Source organism: Myxine glutinosa, unplaced genomic scaffold (assembly GCF_964187855.1).
Source record: "Myxine glutinosa unplaced genomic scaffold, kmMyxGlut1.1 SCAFFOLD_1773, whole genome shotgun sequence".
NCBI lineage: Eukaryota > Metazoa > Chordata > Myxini > Myxiniformes > Myxinidae > Myxine > Myxine glutinosa.
The window spans coordinates 32,911-51,359 of NW_027617868.1; the positions used below are offsets into that span (position 1 = coordinate 32,911).

At 42.8% G+C, this 18,449-nt stretch overlaps 1 protein-coding gene across 1 annotated transcript in view; it reads left to right on the plus strand.

Moving 5' to 3' along the window:
• Nucleotides 1-10,744: 10,744 nt before the first annotated feature.
• LOC137424594 (membrane-associated guanylate kinase, WW and PDZ domain-containing protein 3) overlaps nt 10,745-18,449 on the plus strand; it is a 48,277-nt gene continuing 40,572 nt past the window's right edge. The window contains exon 1 of the mRNA XM_078769247.1: nt 10,745-11,024. Coding sequence (XP_078625373.1) covers nt 10,748-11,024 — 277 coding nt within the window. The 5' untranslated portion in view covers nt 10,745-10,747. The remainder of the gene's footprint in view (nt 11,025-18,449) is intronic.

The window sequence follows — 18,449 nt, forward strand, 5'->3', positions numbered from 1 at the left end:
TCATCACACTTTTTATCATACACTTTTCATCATACACTTTTTATCATACACTTTTCATCATACACTTTTCATCATACACTTTTCATCATACACTTTTCATCATATATGTTTCATCATACACTTTTCAGCATACACTTTTCATCATACACTTTTCATCGTACACTTTTCATCGTACACTTTTCATCATACACTTTTCATCATACACTTTTCATCGTACACTTTTCATCATACACTTTTCATCGTAAACTTTTCATCATACACTTTTCATCATACACTTTTCATCATACACTTTTCATCGTACACTTTTCATCGTACACTTTTCATCACACTTTTCATCACACTTTTCATCACACTTTTCATCACACTTTTCATCATACACTTTTTATCATACACTTTTCATCATACACTTTTTATCATACACTTTTCATCATGCACTTTTCATCACACTTTTCATCACACTTTTTATCATACACTTTTCATCATACACTTTTTATCATACACTTTTCATCATACACTTTTCAGCATACACTTTTCATCATACACTTTTCATCGTACACTTTTCATCGTACACTTTTCATCGTAAACTTTTCATCATACACTTTTCATCATACACTTTTCATCATACACTTTTCATCGTACACTTTTCATCGTACACTTTTCATCATACACTTTTCATCACACACTTTTCATCATACACTTTTCATCATACGCTTGTCATCATACGCTTTTCATCTTACGCTTTTCATCATACACTTTGCATCATACACTTTTCATCATACACTTTTCATCATACACTTTTCATCATACACTTTTCATCATACACTTTTCATCATACACTTTTCATCATACACTTTTCATCATACGCTTTTCATCATACACTTTTCATCATACACTTTTCATCATACACTTTTCATCATACACTTTTCATCATACACTTTTCATCGCACACTTTTCATCATACACTTTTCGTCATACACTTTTCATCATACACTTTTCATCATACACTTTTCATCGTACACTTTTCATCATACACTTTTCATCATACACTTTTCATCGTACACTTTTCATCATACACTTTTCATTATATCCTTATCATTATACACTTTTCATCATGCACATTTCATCATATGCTTTTCATCATACACTTTTCATCATACACTTTTCATCATACACTTTTCATCATACACTTTTCATCATACACTTTTCATCGTACACTTTTCATTATACACTTTTCATCGTACACTTTTCATCATACACTTTTCATCGTACACTTTTCATCACACTTTTTATCATACACTTTTCATCACACTTTTCATCACACTTTTCATTATATCCTTAGCATTATACACTTTTCATCATTTACATTTCATCATACACTTTTCATCATACACTTTTCATCATACACTTTTCATCATACATGTTTCATCATACACTTTTCATCATACACGTTTCATCATACACTTTTCATCATACACTTTTCATCATACACTTTTCATCATACACTTTTGATCATACACTTTTCATCATACACTTTTTATCATACACATTTCATCATACACTTTTCATCATACACTTTTCATCATGCACATTTCATCATATGCTTTTCATCATACACTTTTCATCATACACTTTTCATCATACACTTTTCATTGTACACTTTTCATCATACACTTTTCATCATACACTTTTCATCATACACTTTTCATCGTACACTTTTCATCGTACACTTTTCATCATACACTTTTTATCATACACTTTTCATCATACACTTTTTATCATACACTTTTCATCATACACTTTTCATCATACACTTTTCAGAATACACTTTTCATCATACACTTTTCATCATACACTTTTCATCGTACACTTTTTATCATACACTTTTCATCATGCACTTTTCATCACACTTTTCATCACACTTTTCATCATACACTTTTCATCATACACTTTTTATCATACACTTTTCATCATACACTTTTCATCATGCACTTTTCATCACACTTTTCATCACACTTTTTATCATACACTTTTCATCATACACTTTTTATCATACACTTTTCATCATACACTTTTCATCATACACTTTTCATCATATATGTTTCATCATACACTTTTCATCATACACTTTTCATCATACACTTTTCATCGTACACTTTTCATCGTACACTTTTCATCATACACTTTTCATCATACACTTTTCATCATACACTTTTCATCGTACACTTTTCATCGTAAACTTTTCATCATACACTTTTCATCATACACTTTTCATCATACACTTTTCATCGTACACTTTTCATCGTACACTTTTCATCACACTTTTCATCACACTTTTCATCACACTTTTCATCATACACTTTTTATCATACACTTTTCATCATACACTTTTTATCATACACTTTTCATCATGCACTTTTCATCACACTTTTCATCACACTTTTTATCATACACTTTTCATCATACACTTTTTATCATACACTTTTCATCATACACTTTTCAGCATACACTTTTCATCATACACTTTTCATCATACACTTTTCATCATACATGTTTCATCATACACATTTCATCATACACTTTTCATCATACACTTTTCATCATACACTTTTCATCGTACACTTTTCATCGTACACTTTTCATCATACACTTTTCATCATACACTTTTCATCATACACTTTTCATCGTACACTTTTCATCATACACTTTTCATCATACACTTTTCATCATACACTTTTTATCATACACTTTTCATCGTACACTTTTCATCGTACACTTTTCATCACACTTTTCATCACCCTTTTCATCACACTTTTCATCCTCCACTTTTTATCATACACTTTTCATCATACACTTTTCATCATACACTTTTCATCATACACTTTTCATCATACACTTTTTATCATACACTTTTCATCATACACTTTTCAGCATACACTTTTCATCATACACTTTTCATCATGCACTTTTCATCATACACTTTTCAGCATACACTTTTCATCATACACTTTTCATCATACACTTTTCATCATACACTTTTCATCATACACTTTTCATCATACACTTTTTATCATACACTTTTCATCGTGCACTTTTCATCACACTTTTCATCGTACACTTTTCATCATACACTTTTCATCATACACTTTTCATCATACACTTTTTATCATACACTTTTCATCATACACTTTTTATCATACACTTTTCATCATACACTTTTCATCATACACTTTTCATCATACACTTTTTATCATACACTTTTCATCATACACTTTTCAGCATACACTTTTCATAATACACTTTTCAGCATACACTTTTCATCATACACTTTTCATCATACACTTTTTATCATATACTTTTCATCATGCACTTTTCATCACACTTTTCATCATACACTTTTCATCATGCACTTTTCATCATACACTTTTCATCATACACTTTTCATCATACACTTTTCATATTTATTTTCACTCCTCACCTTTATCAATGCAGCTATTTTATTTTTGGCCTGGCCTCGATGAGGGCCATATAGTCCATGCCTGGAGCCTTCAATATAAAAAGAAAAGAAAAGTGGAGGAATGATCAATCTGAGGAGTTATGAATGACCGTATCTGATGTGATCTGATGTGATCATAAAATGGTGGTATGAGTGTATTACTGAGTTATTTGAGGATATGAGAAGCAAAACTATAAGCCATCACTCCGAAAGGAAATTGAAGGCCTGCAAGTTATTGAAGAGGAAGTGAGAAAGACAATAAAATAAATGAATAATAACAAAGCTCCTGGTGATTATGATTGCAATCGGCAAAAAAGGCACTGGGAGAATGGGGAGTGGAGAGGATAACGGCAACTGTGGAACATCATTTATAGCAGAGGACACAATCCGAACAAAGGAGATTCAAAAGTCGGTCTTCGTTGTCTCCTATAGTCTGGATACAAAAACTACAAATGTCATTGGTCGCACGAGTGTAGTGGTCGCACAATTACAAGCCTGATGAGTCGTATAACAAACATGCTGAAAATAATTGGCAAACGGATGGAATAGAAGAAATTGCGGAGGAACAGTTTGGGTTCAAAGAAGGAGATTGTATCAAGGATGTGACATTGGTGTTGAGAACTCTGTGCTAAACATCAACACAGATGCAGAAGAATCTTTATATTTGTTTATTTTATGAATCACCTTTACATAAAAATCAAAAATACATGTAACTTGGCCTTTAAATTGGATGCACAGTTATGCTTTCCGCAGTTGCACAAGGAACTTGGACTCGGAAGGAGGCCATTTGGCCAATCAACCATCCATGCAAGGGATGACTCACATTGATGAATCACCCTGCCTTTGAAACCTGTGAATTATCACTTTGTAGAAATATCTCCACCTTAAATTGCTCACCGAAGGTGGGCCCGGGAGTGCCAATGCTAGTATATGTATATATTTACACTAGTGTCGATCGGCTCACTGTGCTTGCCTCACCACACATCACCGCAGAGGCACGGGCTTGTTTTAACTGAAGATAATGATCTGACTGAACTTGATTTTCTGTGTTGTCATGATTTATACCGATCCCAATACAAACATTTGTTGGTTCACGAGTTATCAAGTGACCACTATATTCGTCGTGTGTGTGTGTGTGTGTGTGTGTGTGTGTGTGTGTGTGTGTGTGTGTGTGTGTGTGTGTGTGTGTGTGTGTGTGTGTGTGTGTGTGTGTGTGTGTGTGTGTGTGTGTCTGTCTGCAGCATAACTACCCGATGATATAATCCGATCTTGATGAAACTTGGGTGGGAGGTTGATATCATGATCTAGTTGTGTCCTGCCTAGAGTGGGCGTATTGCGCCCATTGTGGGCGGAGCCACGCCTGAAAAAGATGTCTTTTTAGGGGGGCAATCGAGCTCAAGCTACATCTTCTCTGAGGGAGTTGGTGGAATCTGACAGGGGTTTCTATATTTGGTTAGGCCAATGTCGTGTGTGTAGCCCCACGGAGCTCGATTTTTCATATATATATATATATATTTTTTTTTTTTTTTTTTTTTTTTTTTTCATTTTTTTTTTTTTCATTTTTTTTTTTCACCGAATTTTCGGTATTGTGTAGCTAACTAACCTCATAACTGATTATACATTATTTTCTGTCTCATGTAAAGGTCAATAACCTTTGTTTTGACATTTCCAGGCCTGGCCTGTCCGGGCCTGTTTCGGTTATAGTCCGTCCTTTGTCATTGAATACCGCTCGCTCGTGAACCATTGTCGTCTCCTGACTTGTTTTGTACAAATCTATTTGTAATATTGGTGATATTATTTATTTGTAATTTAGTTGTAATCAAAAAAGGTCCAAGTAGTACAAAGCTCTAAATGGTCAAGGGTCCATGCTGTCTAATCAGTCTAAATGTCTAAATGATGCTAAGTCTAAAATGTCTAAATGTCTAAATGGTGCTAAGGTCTAAGTCTAAAATGTCTAAATGTCTAAAATGTCTAAATGGTGCTAAGGTCTAAACTCTAAGGGGTCAGAGGGACTTAAGGGGTGTAAAGGCTTAAAGGGTATAAACGGTTGGAAGGGTGAAGGAATCTAAAGATGTCTAAAGTATTGAAAGGGTCTTTTTTTCTTTTTCTTTTTTTTTTGTATACAAGATCGAGGCTCGTGAAAGAGCGAACATTAATCACACAGAAAGACAAACCGACACATAAAACATATAACATCGGGAGCGGAAGACAAGATGGGGAGAGAGGGGGAAGGACACGAACACAACATTTGAGAGCAGGGACCGAGGGACATGGAGACATCGAGAGATCTGTGAGAGGGAGAGGGCTTTGTGAGGGGGGCATGGGAAGGGGGGGGGGGGGGGTGGGAGAGGTATAAAACATATGGACACTGCCAGGACTTCCAGGAAAGAAGTTGGAATTTCAAACAAGGTGGATCTGGGGTGAATTAGCGGGGGTAGAAAAGATCAAGGTTTTGGATGGGGGAAGATAAGAGATGGTGGTGAACAGCTGTTTTAAAGACCTGGAGGGAGGGACGAGTGGGATTGAAGGGAGTGAGGGAGTTTGTTCCAGAGGCGGGAGAAAAGAGGAATGAAAGAGTGAAGGTGAGCAGAGAGCCGAGATTTCGGCAGTTTAACCATCAGAGGGTTGCTGGCAGATCTTGTGCGACCTGTAGGAATATTTGGGGGACAGAGCACAGAGAGAGCTGGGGGTGCAAGGCCGGAGAGGAGTCGGTAGAAGACAGAGAGACCACCTACCCTCAGAGATAGCTTCATCGCGGGAGATTCCAATAATTCTGAAAGCTTTGGTTTCAACAGCGTGAAGCCGAGCTAGGTGTGAGGCAGGAGCACCGGCCCATAGGGGAGAACAGTATTCCATTGAGCTGCGGATGAAAGCCTTGTATGTGGTGAGGAGCTCAGGTGTGCCGAGGAAGGACTTCGCACGATGGAGGATGCCCAGTCGGTGACTGGCTTTGAAGGCCAGCTTGGAAATGTGGTTTTCCCAAGAAAGACCATGGCAGATAGTGAGACCCAAAAGCTTGAGCGACAGAACTTCTTGGAGAGGATTGTTGAGAAAGTGTATGGGAGGGTTGTCCAGTCGATCTTTTCGGAGAGACATAGTAAGAGTGTGAGATTTGTCAGGATTGAAAGACATGTTCCACTTGTTTGACCAGTCTGTGATGTTGTCCAAGTCTTCAGAGAGTGAGGAGGCTGCAGACTGCCGATCTGAGGGAAGAGGAATGGAGCGGCAGAGAGTGGAGTCATCAGCAAAGAGATAGAGAGGATTTTCCAGAGAGTCGGAGAGATCATTGATAAAGACCAGAAAAAGCACAGGGCCCAGAACACTGCCTTGGGGAACTCCAGCCTGAACAGGAAGGGGAGATGAGAGAAACCCATTCAGGGCCAAACGTTGACTACGACCAGAGAGGAAGTCCGCAAGCCATGAGTGGAGATTTCCATGGATACCATAGGAGGAGAGTTTGGTGAGCAGAGCTGGGTGCCAGACCGTATCGAGGCACGTGAAATGTCAAGGGAGACAGCTCTGATTTCCTGTTTGGCATTGAGGACCTCCATCCATTGTTGAGACAGCAGAAGCAGCATGTCCAGAGTAGAGTGACCTGGTCTGTAACCAAATTGATGATCAGAGATCAAGCCATTGGAGAAGAGGAAAGATTTCATATCCGAAGCAATAATGGATTCCATGACTTTGCTGATAATTGGGAGCAGGCTGATTGGTCTGTAGTTGCAAGGATCTGTTTTTGCACCTTTTTTGTGTAAAGCGGTAATGTTTGCTGATTTCCAGGATGCTGGAAGATGACCTTGAGCAAAAGAGAGGGTGAAAATAACAGAGAGAGGGTGAGATAGAGCGGCAGAGCAGGATTTTAGGACCCGTGGGCTGATGCCATCTGGTCCAGTTGCAGAATCAGAGTCGAGGTTAGACAAAAACTCCTCCACCTTGTCAGGAGAGAAGGACACAGAGTCCAGGAGCAGTTGGGTTCGACTGGGAAAGGTGGGAACAGAGAGAGATGGGTTTGGGACACAAGATTTTGAGGCAAACACAGAGTTGAGGCATTTGGCTTTGTCACGTGCGATGTCAACTGTGTGGCCATTTGAGGTAAGGGAGGGGATGGAGGGGGAACAAACACCAGAAACGGATTTGACCAGATAGTGGGGCGGCTTAGCCTAAATATTCAAAAGAATTGTGCATTTTGTGATACAAGCACCAAATTTGGCACACTAGTAGACTATCATATTATGAAAAGATCTGGATATTGGGCCATCTCAGATTCAGAGATTTGATTTTTGCAAGATTTGCAGATTTTGCCAGCTGAGATTGCAACGCCAGGGACGGCCGACTCCTTCCTACGAGCTGCCCACGTCACCCGCACAAGAAGAGCTCATCAAATCACTGCAGCGGCACTGCACATCCTGCAACACCGTGCGTATGAACGCCACTGTATGACATATGCTGATGATGCAGAAGACCTGCCTGAGTTCGAAGACTGGTGTCACCAGAGAGGAGAAGACATTCCCAACTTTCAGTACTGGGCAACTGTGCTGGAACTAGAGATGTTGGTACTGGTCTACGTGCGTTCTCTGCGGCAGGCTTCATTCACGACGTACCTTGATGCCCTGACGGAACTGGTCCCATGGTTCCATGCCTTAGACCACACACACTATGCCAGGTGGGTCCCTGTTCACCTGAGGGACACGGTTGCACTCCCAATGAAGCACCCAGATGTAGCCAGAGAATTCAGGGCTGGCAACTTCACTGTACAGAAGACGAAGAAGGTGTTCTCTTCGATCCCAATCGAATCGAAATCTTGCAAAAATCAAATCTCTGAATCTGAGATGGCCCAATATCCAGATCTTTTCATAATATGATAGTCTACTAGTGTACCAAATTTGGTGCTTGTATCACAAAATGCACAACAGGTTTGCTATGCTGCTACACTAAGATGCCACCAGGATTTGGAGGAAGGAGACAGGTTTGAGAGTTCATTCTTGAGTGTGGAGAGATAGTTCTTCCTGGCACTCCTGAGGGTAGACACACACTTGTTCCGAGCCTGGTGGAAGGAACTGAGATTGCCTTCAGTTGGATTAGCCTTCCAAGAGGCAAAGGCAAGTTGTTTCAGGGCAACTGCCTCACCACAAGATTCAGTGTACAATGGACGGGAGGAAGGGTAAGACAACTGAAGACGAGATGGGATAAATCTGTGCATGAGAGAGAGCAGTTTGCTTTGGAAGAATTCCCAGGAAGAATTGATGTCAGAGGCAGTGGAGATGGGAGACCAATCCAGACGATTGATGGCTGCTTGAAGACCGTCCCAGTCGGCCTGAGTGAAATGCCAGACTCATCGACGCTGAGGAGGCTCTCTGAGAATGGCCAGAGAGATGTCCACTTTGACAAGCACATGATCAGAAGAACCGATTGGAGCAGAAGAGGAGCAGCAGACATTAGCAGGGAAGTTTGTCATAACCAAGTCTAGAAGAGAAGATACTCCATTGGCTGAGATCCGGGTCGGGAAATTGACAGATTGTGTCAATCCCAGTGAGTCACAGAAGTCCTTTGCTGAGGTGCCATGACTGGTGAGAGAGGAACCCACACCCAACCAGCTGGCATGATGACAGTTGAAGTCACCACATATGAGGAAGAGAGAGTTGGGATGAGTGGATAGAAGTTCGTCCATGTTGTCAGACAGTGAAATGTAAATGGAGTCATCACTGTTTGGAGGATGGTACAGAACACATATGAACAAAAGGTGGGAGCGGAGAGGAAGCCGTAGCCAGAGGTACTCCTGGGGGTGAGGAGGAGAGAGGGCAGTGCAAGGAGAGTGAGGAAGAGAGTTTTTGATAAACATAGCCACCCCACCACCAGGACGAGGCTCAGGTCTATCATACCGGAGGAGGGAGTAACCAGGAAGAGATATTAAGGAATCAGAGACATCTTGAAGGAGGAAAGTCTCTGTTAAGCAGATCAAGTCTGGATTGTCAGAAGCAACCTGTATGGAGAGATCAGTCAGGTTTGAGCGAAGGCCCCGCTGTAATATTGGCAGGGAGGGAGGGTTGTCTTAAAGGTAAAAGTGGTCTTAAGGGTCTTGGGGGTCTTTAGGATCTTGAGGTCTAATGGGTCTAAAGGGTCCTATGTGTCTTACAGGTATTTGGGGAATTTTGGGTCTTCTGGGTCTTTAAGGGTCTTCAGTGTATTTTGGGTCTGCACGATATTCAGGATCTTTTAGGTATTTGGGGTCTTTAAGGTCTTTTGGGACTTTTGGGTATTTTGAATCTTTTGGGTCTTTTGGGTCTTCAGAGTATTTTGGGACTTAGGGGGTATTTTGGGTATTTTGGGTCGTTAAGGGTCTTCAGTGTATTTTGGGTCTTTAAGGGTCTTCGGGATATTTGGGGTCTTTTAAATCTTCATGGTCTTTTGGGTTATCATTGTCTTTAAGGTTTTTTTTAGGTATTTTGGGTCTTCAGGGTCATTTGGGACTTTAGGGTCTTTTGGGACTCTAGGGTCTTCAGGGTCCTTTGGGTATTTTGGGTCTTCGTGGTCTTTTGGGTATTTTAAGGGTTTTTGGGGTCTTTGGGTTTTTGGGGGGTCTTCTGGATATTTTGGGTATTTTGGGTCTCTGGGGTCTTTAAGGGTTTCTGGGTTCTTTTGAATATTTTAGGTCTTTGTGGTCTTTTGGGTCTTTGGAGTCTTTTGGGTCTGCAGGATGTTTTGGGTCGTCGGGGTATATTGGGTGTTCCGGATCGACAGTGTCTTTTGAGTCTTTGGGGTCTTTTGGACCTTTAGGGTCTTCAAGGTGTTTTGGGTCCTTTGGGTCTTTTGATCTTTGGGGTATTTTGGGTCCTCTGGGTCTTTAAGGTATTTTGTATCTTTGGGGTATTCAGGGTCTTTTGTGTCTTTGGGGTCTTCTGGTTATTTTGGGTCCTCTGGGTCTTTTGGGTCTTAAAGGGTCTTCGGGGTCTTTTGTGTCTTCGTGGTCTTTCATAGTCTTGGTGGTCTTAAGGGTCTTGGTAGACTTAAAAGAAAAATAACAGTTATATTGCACTCATTACTCAAGGGAGGAGCAATGGTAATGCAACGCAATACCTCCAACAGACACAGTTGTTATAATGACTTATAATGGTTTGTGATAATTTGATTTAAAATCCTAACTTACAAAATGTACATCCAAGACTCATGCAATGTTGCCACATGCTCGTAGCATATCCATGTATTTTCACGTCTTTTTTTAATCCTTTTTTGTCTATATTCTATTTAGATGCAACAATGAAGCACTGGAGCAGTAGAGTGCACGAGATAACTGTGGCAAGACCACCTGATGGACGGCTGCCCTTCTCCATCGTTGGTGGCGCTCAAGTTGCTCGCTTTCCCTATGTGGGTGATCCGGTGCCCGACATCCCGAATGTCGGTGGTTCCATCCCAAAGTCTGGCCACATCATTCTTGAGGCCAACGGAACACCTTTGGGGGGATTGACGAATCGAGACGTGCTTGCCATTATTGCCAACTGCTCTGAGCCTCTACGTTTGAAGTTGATAAAAGCCGGTGAGGTTGAAAAATTCCAAGGTTTTGAGGCTGCCCAAGCCATTGTGTAAGGGGTTTGTGCTGTCATTACAGTTAGGCTACGATGATCAGAAGTTTGTTTCAAACTTTATGGCTGCAATCTTAAATAATAATTTTCTGATAACAAACCTAATATCCTGCCTGCTGTCACAGTCAAAGTTCTGGCCTTGTGAGCCTGTGATTTCATATTAAAATTCCACTGTGAGGTGAAATGAAAGCTCGGTTGGTAGGGTGCTCACTGTCGAGATGTATAGTTTGGGTTTGACCCCCAACGTGTTCAAAACCCATCTTTAAAACTACTGTTCTAATGAAATGCCGACAACGGGCACTATCTCAGAGCATGCCGACCTTAGGATGGGCCTGCAAAAGCCAGCTGTCCCATCGCATTTAGGTTGTGGACATTATCTAATTTAGGTTGTGGACATTATCTAATTTAGGTTGTGGACATTATCTAATTTAGGTTGTGGACATTAAAGATCCTGCAATATCTCTCAAAAGGAGAAGTTCATTGTGTGCCTTTACCTTGGCCAAATTCCCTGCCTATAACTGTAAATGGGAGGTAGATGGAATGGGAAGAATGTTAGTTAGTATCGTAAAGAAAGGTAAGTTAATAATTAAAGTTGATGATGTCTGTTAGTAAAGATTAGGTATTGTCGTGTGGACAGCTCTCAGTTAAGACAGAGCGTCCACAGATGGAATCGAGCTTAACGAGGCGACAATCAATTCAATGGCGGATCATACACGAGAAGGGGGGTTGGGGGGAGAATGCCGCTTACCTTCACGGTCCGACGATGTCTTCACCTGCAAAAAGTAATTCACAAACGAACACGGAATTTATAGAATAAAAATAAATATTTATTAAACGGAACCGAGAACAATGAAACATGACGAAAGATAAATGTTCTAAATTGGGACGTCCCCACACCTCACTTCAAATACAAGACAACGGTAAGGATAAATAAAAGAAACGTTGTTTGTGGATGCGAGCTTATCTGTCCCTGGATGTAGCGTCCGTCAGGAATCATCCAGGCTCCGTGGTGTTTGCTCTCCGTCAGGCTCACGTACGCCGCTGCCGGCAAGCCTCGCGACCTGCGCGATCGCCCGCGAGGTCCCGTGCGTGAATGCCGGGCAAGAGGATCGTCGGCGCTCCAACATCTCTCCAACATCCATCATAACGCAGGCAATTCGCGGTTCGCAAAGGAAAGGTCCAACCAGGAACGAAAGGCAAAGGCAGAAGGGAGGTCCGGGCAGGGAAGAAACCAAAGCGAGAAGGGCCAAGGGAAGAGCTCAAAATGCCGGCGAGCGAGAGGTTTTACTGGCGGTCTTCTGACGTCAGCTCGCTTTTCCTCCGACCAGTGCGTCGCTTACTTGTAGCCCTTCGCGCCTTCCTCACTGATTGGCCGAGGTGTCATCGGTCGGTGGCCAATCAGTCTGCCGCTTCCTTCCACCTTCCTTCCACCAATCAGTGGCCAGCTTCTTACCCCATGGTGCAATCTTCCCATCAAAACCCTGATGTCAATCCATCGTGCAGTGGGCGTGGCCTCAGCCTGCCTTGCAGGATGTCTGCCTGCCATGGCGCCATTGTACGCGGCCGCTTCCTGTTGGTCTTTTCGGTCAGTCATTGTGGCGGCGGGGAATTAATTAATGTGTTGTGCTAATGGGCCGATCTAATGTCTATGGAATGTATTGCCATAAGGGACACCGGGATGTTCACAGGGGGAACGACATACAATGGAATTAGCATAATCACTACGCTAGTTAACAAGCCCCACCCCCGTGGCGGGGACACAAACCCAACTTATCCGACATCTGGTCTAGACAGGTCCTCTACTTATTTACATCAAGATGGTTCTAGCTACCCACGACAACCGGAGCATGATACCTATACAGATCTACCTAAATCTATATATGCCCTACCCACAAACATAATAGTATGATCGTCCTAATGGCTTCCTATGTCCAAGTTTCCATTTAATTCACTTTTTGTGTCTTATGTGTGATAGATATTTTTTAGTTCTCCAATTAGCTGTTGCAAGTGCAAGATTCACATAATTTGTCTTGATGGAAGTACTATCAGTTTAGTTCCCACATTTTGTTTTCTGTTTAAAATTCCATGCTCAAAACAATGACAACACCACATCTTCCACAAACAGGATTCCATTGAAATGTTTCATGGATCCACCCCCATCAACTCCTCTACCCTCTTCCTACACACACACACACACACACACACACACACACACACACACACACACACACACACACACACACACACACACACACACACACACACACACACACACACACACACACACCTCAAAAATAAAGTGAAAAGATCCTGGAATCTGAAGAGCACTGAAATTGTACTAGTGATTATTGCAGTAACGGGAATGATAAAAAAGAACCTTGCGGAGATCTTTTTTAAAAAACAAGAGAAAAATGACCACAGTGTGGTTACCAGCTGCGACGTGTAGAATTATGAGGATATCCGTTGCAATATGCGCTACCAAATTCGACCAGTCATTAAATTATACACATGCACTAGCCACTAGCGTCTTTTTGTCTTTCAGTTCTGGTCTTGTCCTTTGTTTTGTGATGCAACATGCTTCATCAACTGATTACATATAATGTATGGACGTGAATGTTATTTCTGTTAATGTTAATTCATTAATGTTATTTATTAATGTTAATTCTGGGTGGCAGAGGGATAATTTGAAACGGGCTTGGTCGGTAAGGGATGTCCGAGTGTATGCGCATGCGCTATTCAATAATTACACCTAATTTGTGTCAAGTTCTGTGAAACGAGATTGATATGAAAACATTCATGTTGTCTTTGTTGCTAAATTTATTCTGGTTTCTTCAAACAAATCGCGATTTTAGTCCGCGATGTTCTTACCTCATACCAACGCACGTCCGAGTGCATGCGCATGCGCTATTCAATAATTACACCTAATTTGTGTCAAGTTCTGTGAAACGAGATTGATATGAAAACATTCATGTTGTCTTTGTTGCTAAATTTATTTTGGTTTGTTCAAACAAATCGCGATTTTAGTCCGCGATGTTCTTACCTCATACCAACGCACGTCCGAGTGTATGCGCATGCGCTATTCAAAAAGGCACCCCAACAACAAGAACAACAACGCGGTCCTCTCATAGAGCTGCTCGTCGCAGCTAAAAACATCCCTGAGAATATCATACTAAAATACACCATTTGGTGTCTGTCTGTCTGATGAATTTTTGACCCCAATACATTCTGTCGTTGCTTATCCAATCTCAACCAAACTTGACAGGATGACTAAGGGTTACACAATGAAGGTTGTAGCACATTCATTTGCCCCCTCCCCAAGGGGGTTTTCTCTCCCGAGTGGGTTTTCCCTGCCATTGTCCTCAATGGGGTTGCATGTTGAGGTGTATATCAATGTTAAATTAGCTTTATCGTGGCGTTTTTCCAAAGAAGAAGATTATCGTCGCGTTTTTCCAAAGAAAGACGCTTTCAATAACAAAATTGATAATAATAGCTTATTATAAATGTTATGATTACAAAACAATATTAATCATACTAATAATATCCCACCTCCCCAAGGTGTTTTTCCTGCCGTGATAACATGTATAATTAGCTTATCATACCGTTTTTGTGAGAGCAACGGCCGACCAGAAGTAAAAATATTATAAACCACAAACATGTTTGATTACGTTTTTAAATAGTTGTTAATGCTGTTATACACTAAAGTGAAATAAATTTGGAGGAATCCGCACATCAGTCTATGCTAATCACGTCAACGAAACACCTGATCGTAGATCTATTGTAGTCTACATAAGGTCACGACGGTTAATAACACCACCCACACTTCCTACAGCTTCCGTGGAGGTCTTCCAAGGAGTTTTGTGATTTGCGATATTGCCCGCCAACTCTCCCCCCGACACTCTCACGGAAGTAAATTATACTTTCGGGAATTTAGAATGGTGAGGCACGGTCTGATCCTTTCAATGACTGGATCGAACAATAACATGTCATAAATTTTTTTTTTAATGTTGGAGGCTCCTGTCATGGACTATACAGTGCGTATCAAAAAAAAGGTAATCCGAATTCAAGGGGTTAATATGCAAAGGTTATTTATTTTGACAATTTACATGTGGTTTACTAATTAAGACGAGATCCTCAGCTTTCCATTGATACTGTTGCGGATATGAGGATTGAGTTTTTTTGATTGTGTTGTATTGTATAGTAAATGGTTGTGAATTACTGGTTTAGTCTGAGCCCTCCTTGCTCCAGTGTGTATAAAGGTCAAAGGGCGTTCCAGTAGTTAATTCCATAAAGCATACATTGAAGGACACTATAATACCCTTGTTCAGTAGTTTATTTCCTTATTCTGTGTATTAGGTTAAGGCTTTGTCTTCCATTAAAATGACACTCCATTGCACCAAGTGAAATAAGATAGATTCCCTTCATTCTTCATTCCCATTCCCAAAAACCTCCATTTCCCCTTTCGTCATGGCCAAGCCTCAATTTGCCAATTACATCCCCTCCAAAACCACCATTGAACATGTGTTCGGGTCGGGGAAGAAAGGCGTGCCCGCCCGTCGTCATCAAGGGCGGAGCCAGAGGGTCGCGCGACCAACCATGGCCGAGGTGAGCACACCGATGGGCGTGTCCTGAAGGCCGGCGGCTTAATCGCCGGAGGCGCTATAAAGGCGCGCGCGCAAGAAGTTGTGGGGAGTCAGTGGTGGCGTTGTGTAGTCAGTGGAGTTGGTTGTGTGGTGGTGGTCAGTGGTTGCGTTGGTTGCGTTGGGTTGTCGATGGTGAGGAGTGGTCGGACCAAGAAAGAGAAAGAGTTGTTGGGCCAAGAGAACATAGAGAACATCCAAGGAGATCATCATCCAGGGAAGCACAAAGCCTGTTGTAGTCCTGGCAAAGCATGCGACGTCCACAGCAGCAGCAGCAGCGGCGGCCACAGCAGCAACAACACTCAACAGCCGCTTGGGGCCTGGACGGCGGTTTTGAACAGGGCCGCGAAGGAACGGCGGCTGCTAAACACGCCGATCGTGCTGCCGGACCCCTTGGACTTTCCTCTCCCTCCAGCCATCCACCTCCCGCCAGTCCTATCATCATTCCCCGCATGAGTTTGTTCTGTTTGTTCTGTCCTTGGGTTAATTAAGACTGTTTAGATAAGCTAGCGATTTGCACTGTGTCTCTAAAATCTTCTGTATATTATTTTCTTATCTTTCCTTCTCCTTGGTTTTTTTGAGCCTGTAAATAGCAAATAAATTATATTCGTATTTCCAACCTTTGTCTGCTTCTTCTTCACATCCGTGTCGCCTTAGTCTTTTCCCTATTGAATATCTGTGGCGCGATCCGGCCAACGTTTGGGAATCGGGTTAGTCGGGGTAACTGTACGACCGTGGGGCCATCCGCTCGGCAAACACAACATCTTATCCGCGGGCCGTAACAATTGGTGTCGGGAGCGGGAATGGACCCGAAGCACGCGTAACGCGCTCAAAATTACAAGCTGCTGAAATTGTTTTAAAGACAAAACCCGAATTTTGAAATCGCGCCATGGCTGGTCAAGGTGACTGGATGTCGGTGGGAGAGATAGACGGAGTAGAATCGACCCAGGACCTGGGGGAAATGTATGTGGAGGAGGGCAATGAGGAGGTGGTTGAGGAGGTTTCAGGCGCGCAAAATGGCGCTCTCGCGCACGTGGTTGAAGGGTCCCAAAATAGCGGCGCCGCGGAGGGCGAGCCCGCGGTGGCGGCTGGGGACGCTGGGCAAACTGGGTTTGACCTCAGATTATTCTTGACCCAACTGAATGCAAAAATGGATAGGATGGGGGGCCAAATGGGAGAAATGGGGGGGCAAATGGGGGCAATGAGGGACGAAGTGAGGGGTACCGGTGAGGGGTTAGACAAGAAATTTGAGGGGTTAGACAAGAAATTTGAGGGGTTAGACAATGGGATAGAAGGGGTGAAACATGGGTTAACGGGGGTGGAAAATAGAATGGCTGCCCAGGAGAATCAGATAGAAGGGGTGAAAAATGGGTTAAGGGGGCTAGAAGATAGAATGGAAGGCAAATTGCGGGAAATAGGGGAGCAATCCGCCCGGGAAATCAAACAAATGGGGAACCAGATAGAGGAGGTGAAAATCGGGTTAGAAGGTAAATTGGATGCTCAGAGGGATGAATTGGGACAGATGAGGGTGGCATCTACAAAAGAGATGGAGGAGATGAAAGAGGAGATACGACGAGGTGTAAGTGAGGAGGTCTCGGGGGTACGCGAGGAGGTAAAGCGAGGTGAAAAGCGTATGGAGAAAGAGGTGAGAAATGGGACGGCTAGGTTGCAAGGGGGCATAGAAGACCTGACGCAGGAGGTGGAACAGCTGACAGTGGGACAGACAGAGTTAGTGGAGCAGGTACAAAGGAACACTGCGGTACTAGGAGGGTTAAAAGCGACACAAAGAGACATCAAGGACGACTTGATAGCGACGAAGAGGCAATGTCAGATGGTACGTGAGGGACTGACAATGAGGTTGTACGAGGTGACAGAAGCAATGCAGACGAAGGACCGGGAGGTGAGGACGCACATAGAGACGGTCAAGGTAGCCTTAGAGGACGAAATTGAGGAGACGCACCAGGAAATAAAAGAGGTGAAGCAAAAGTTAGAGAAGGTGAAAGAGGGGGTGAGTGAAATTAAGAAGAGTCGGACAGAAACTAAGAGAGAAATACAGGAGGAGGTGATGGAATATGTGCAAGGTCGGTGCTCAAATCGTGATGATGTGCTCGCTAACCAAATAAAGAGTTTGCAGGTGGTGAAGGAGGTGCGGAGACGAGGTGCCAAGGTGAGTGGCGATATACGTGGAAATGTATATGATGTGAGGGGAGCTTCAGTCGGCTTGGGGGTTGATTTGGACCCGGGTGTTCGTGAGAGGCCGTTGGTGAAGTGTGCGACAGGTACGGTGTGCGAAGGAGGAGGTGTGCGAGAATGGCCGACTCTGGGGTGTGTGAGGAAAAAGTGCGCGCCGAGGAGTGAGTGTGCTGTCGCGAGTGAGTTGGTCATAGCGCGTGTGCGAGGGAGCACATGGAAGCGCGTAGTGAGGAGTGTTACAGAGGATGGAACAAGAAAGTGTACACCTGTGGTGAGTGTTACGGAGGAAGTAACGGGAGAGTGTGCGCAAGAGGATGCGCGAGGAAGGTGTGTGATGGACGGGTGCATGGGGAAAGAGTGCGCTGTCAAGAGTAAGGGGGAATGCATGCCTGTGGTGAGTGTTACAGAGGGTGTAACAGGAGAGTGTGCGCAAGAGTGTGCGCAAGAGTGTGCGCAAGAAAGGTGTGTAACGGACAGGTGCATGAGGAAAGAGTACGCTGTCGAGTGTAAGGGTGAGTGCGCTGTCAAGAGTGGTGGTGAAAGTGGTAA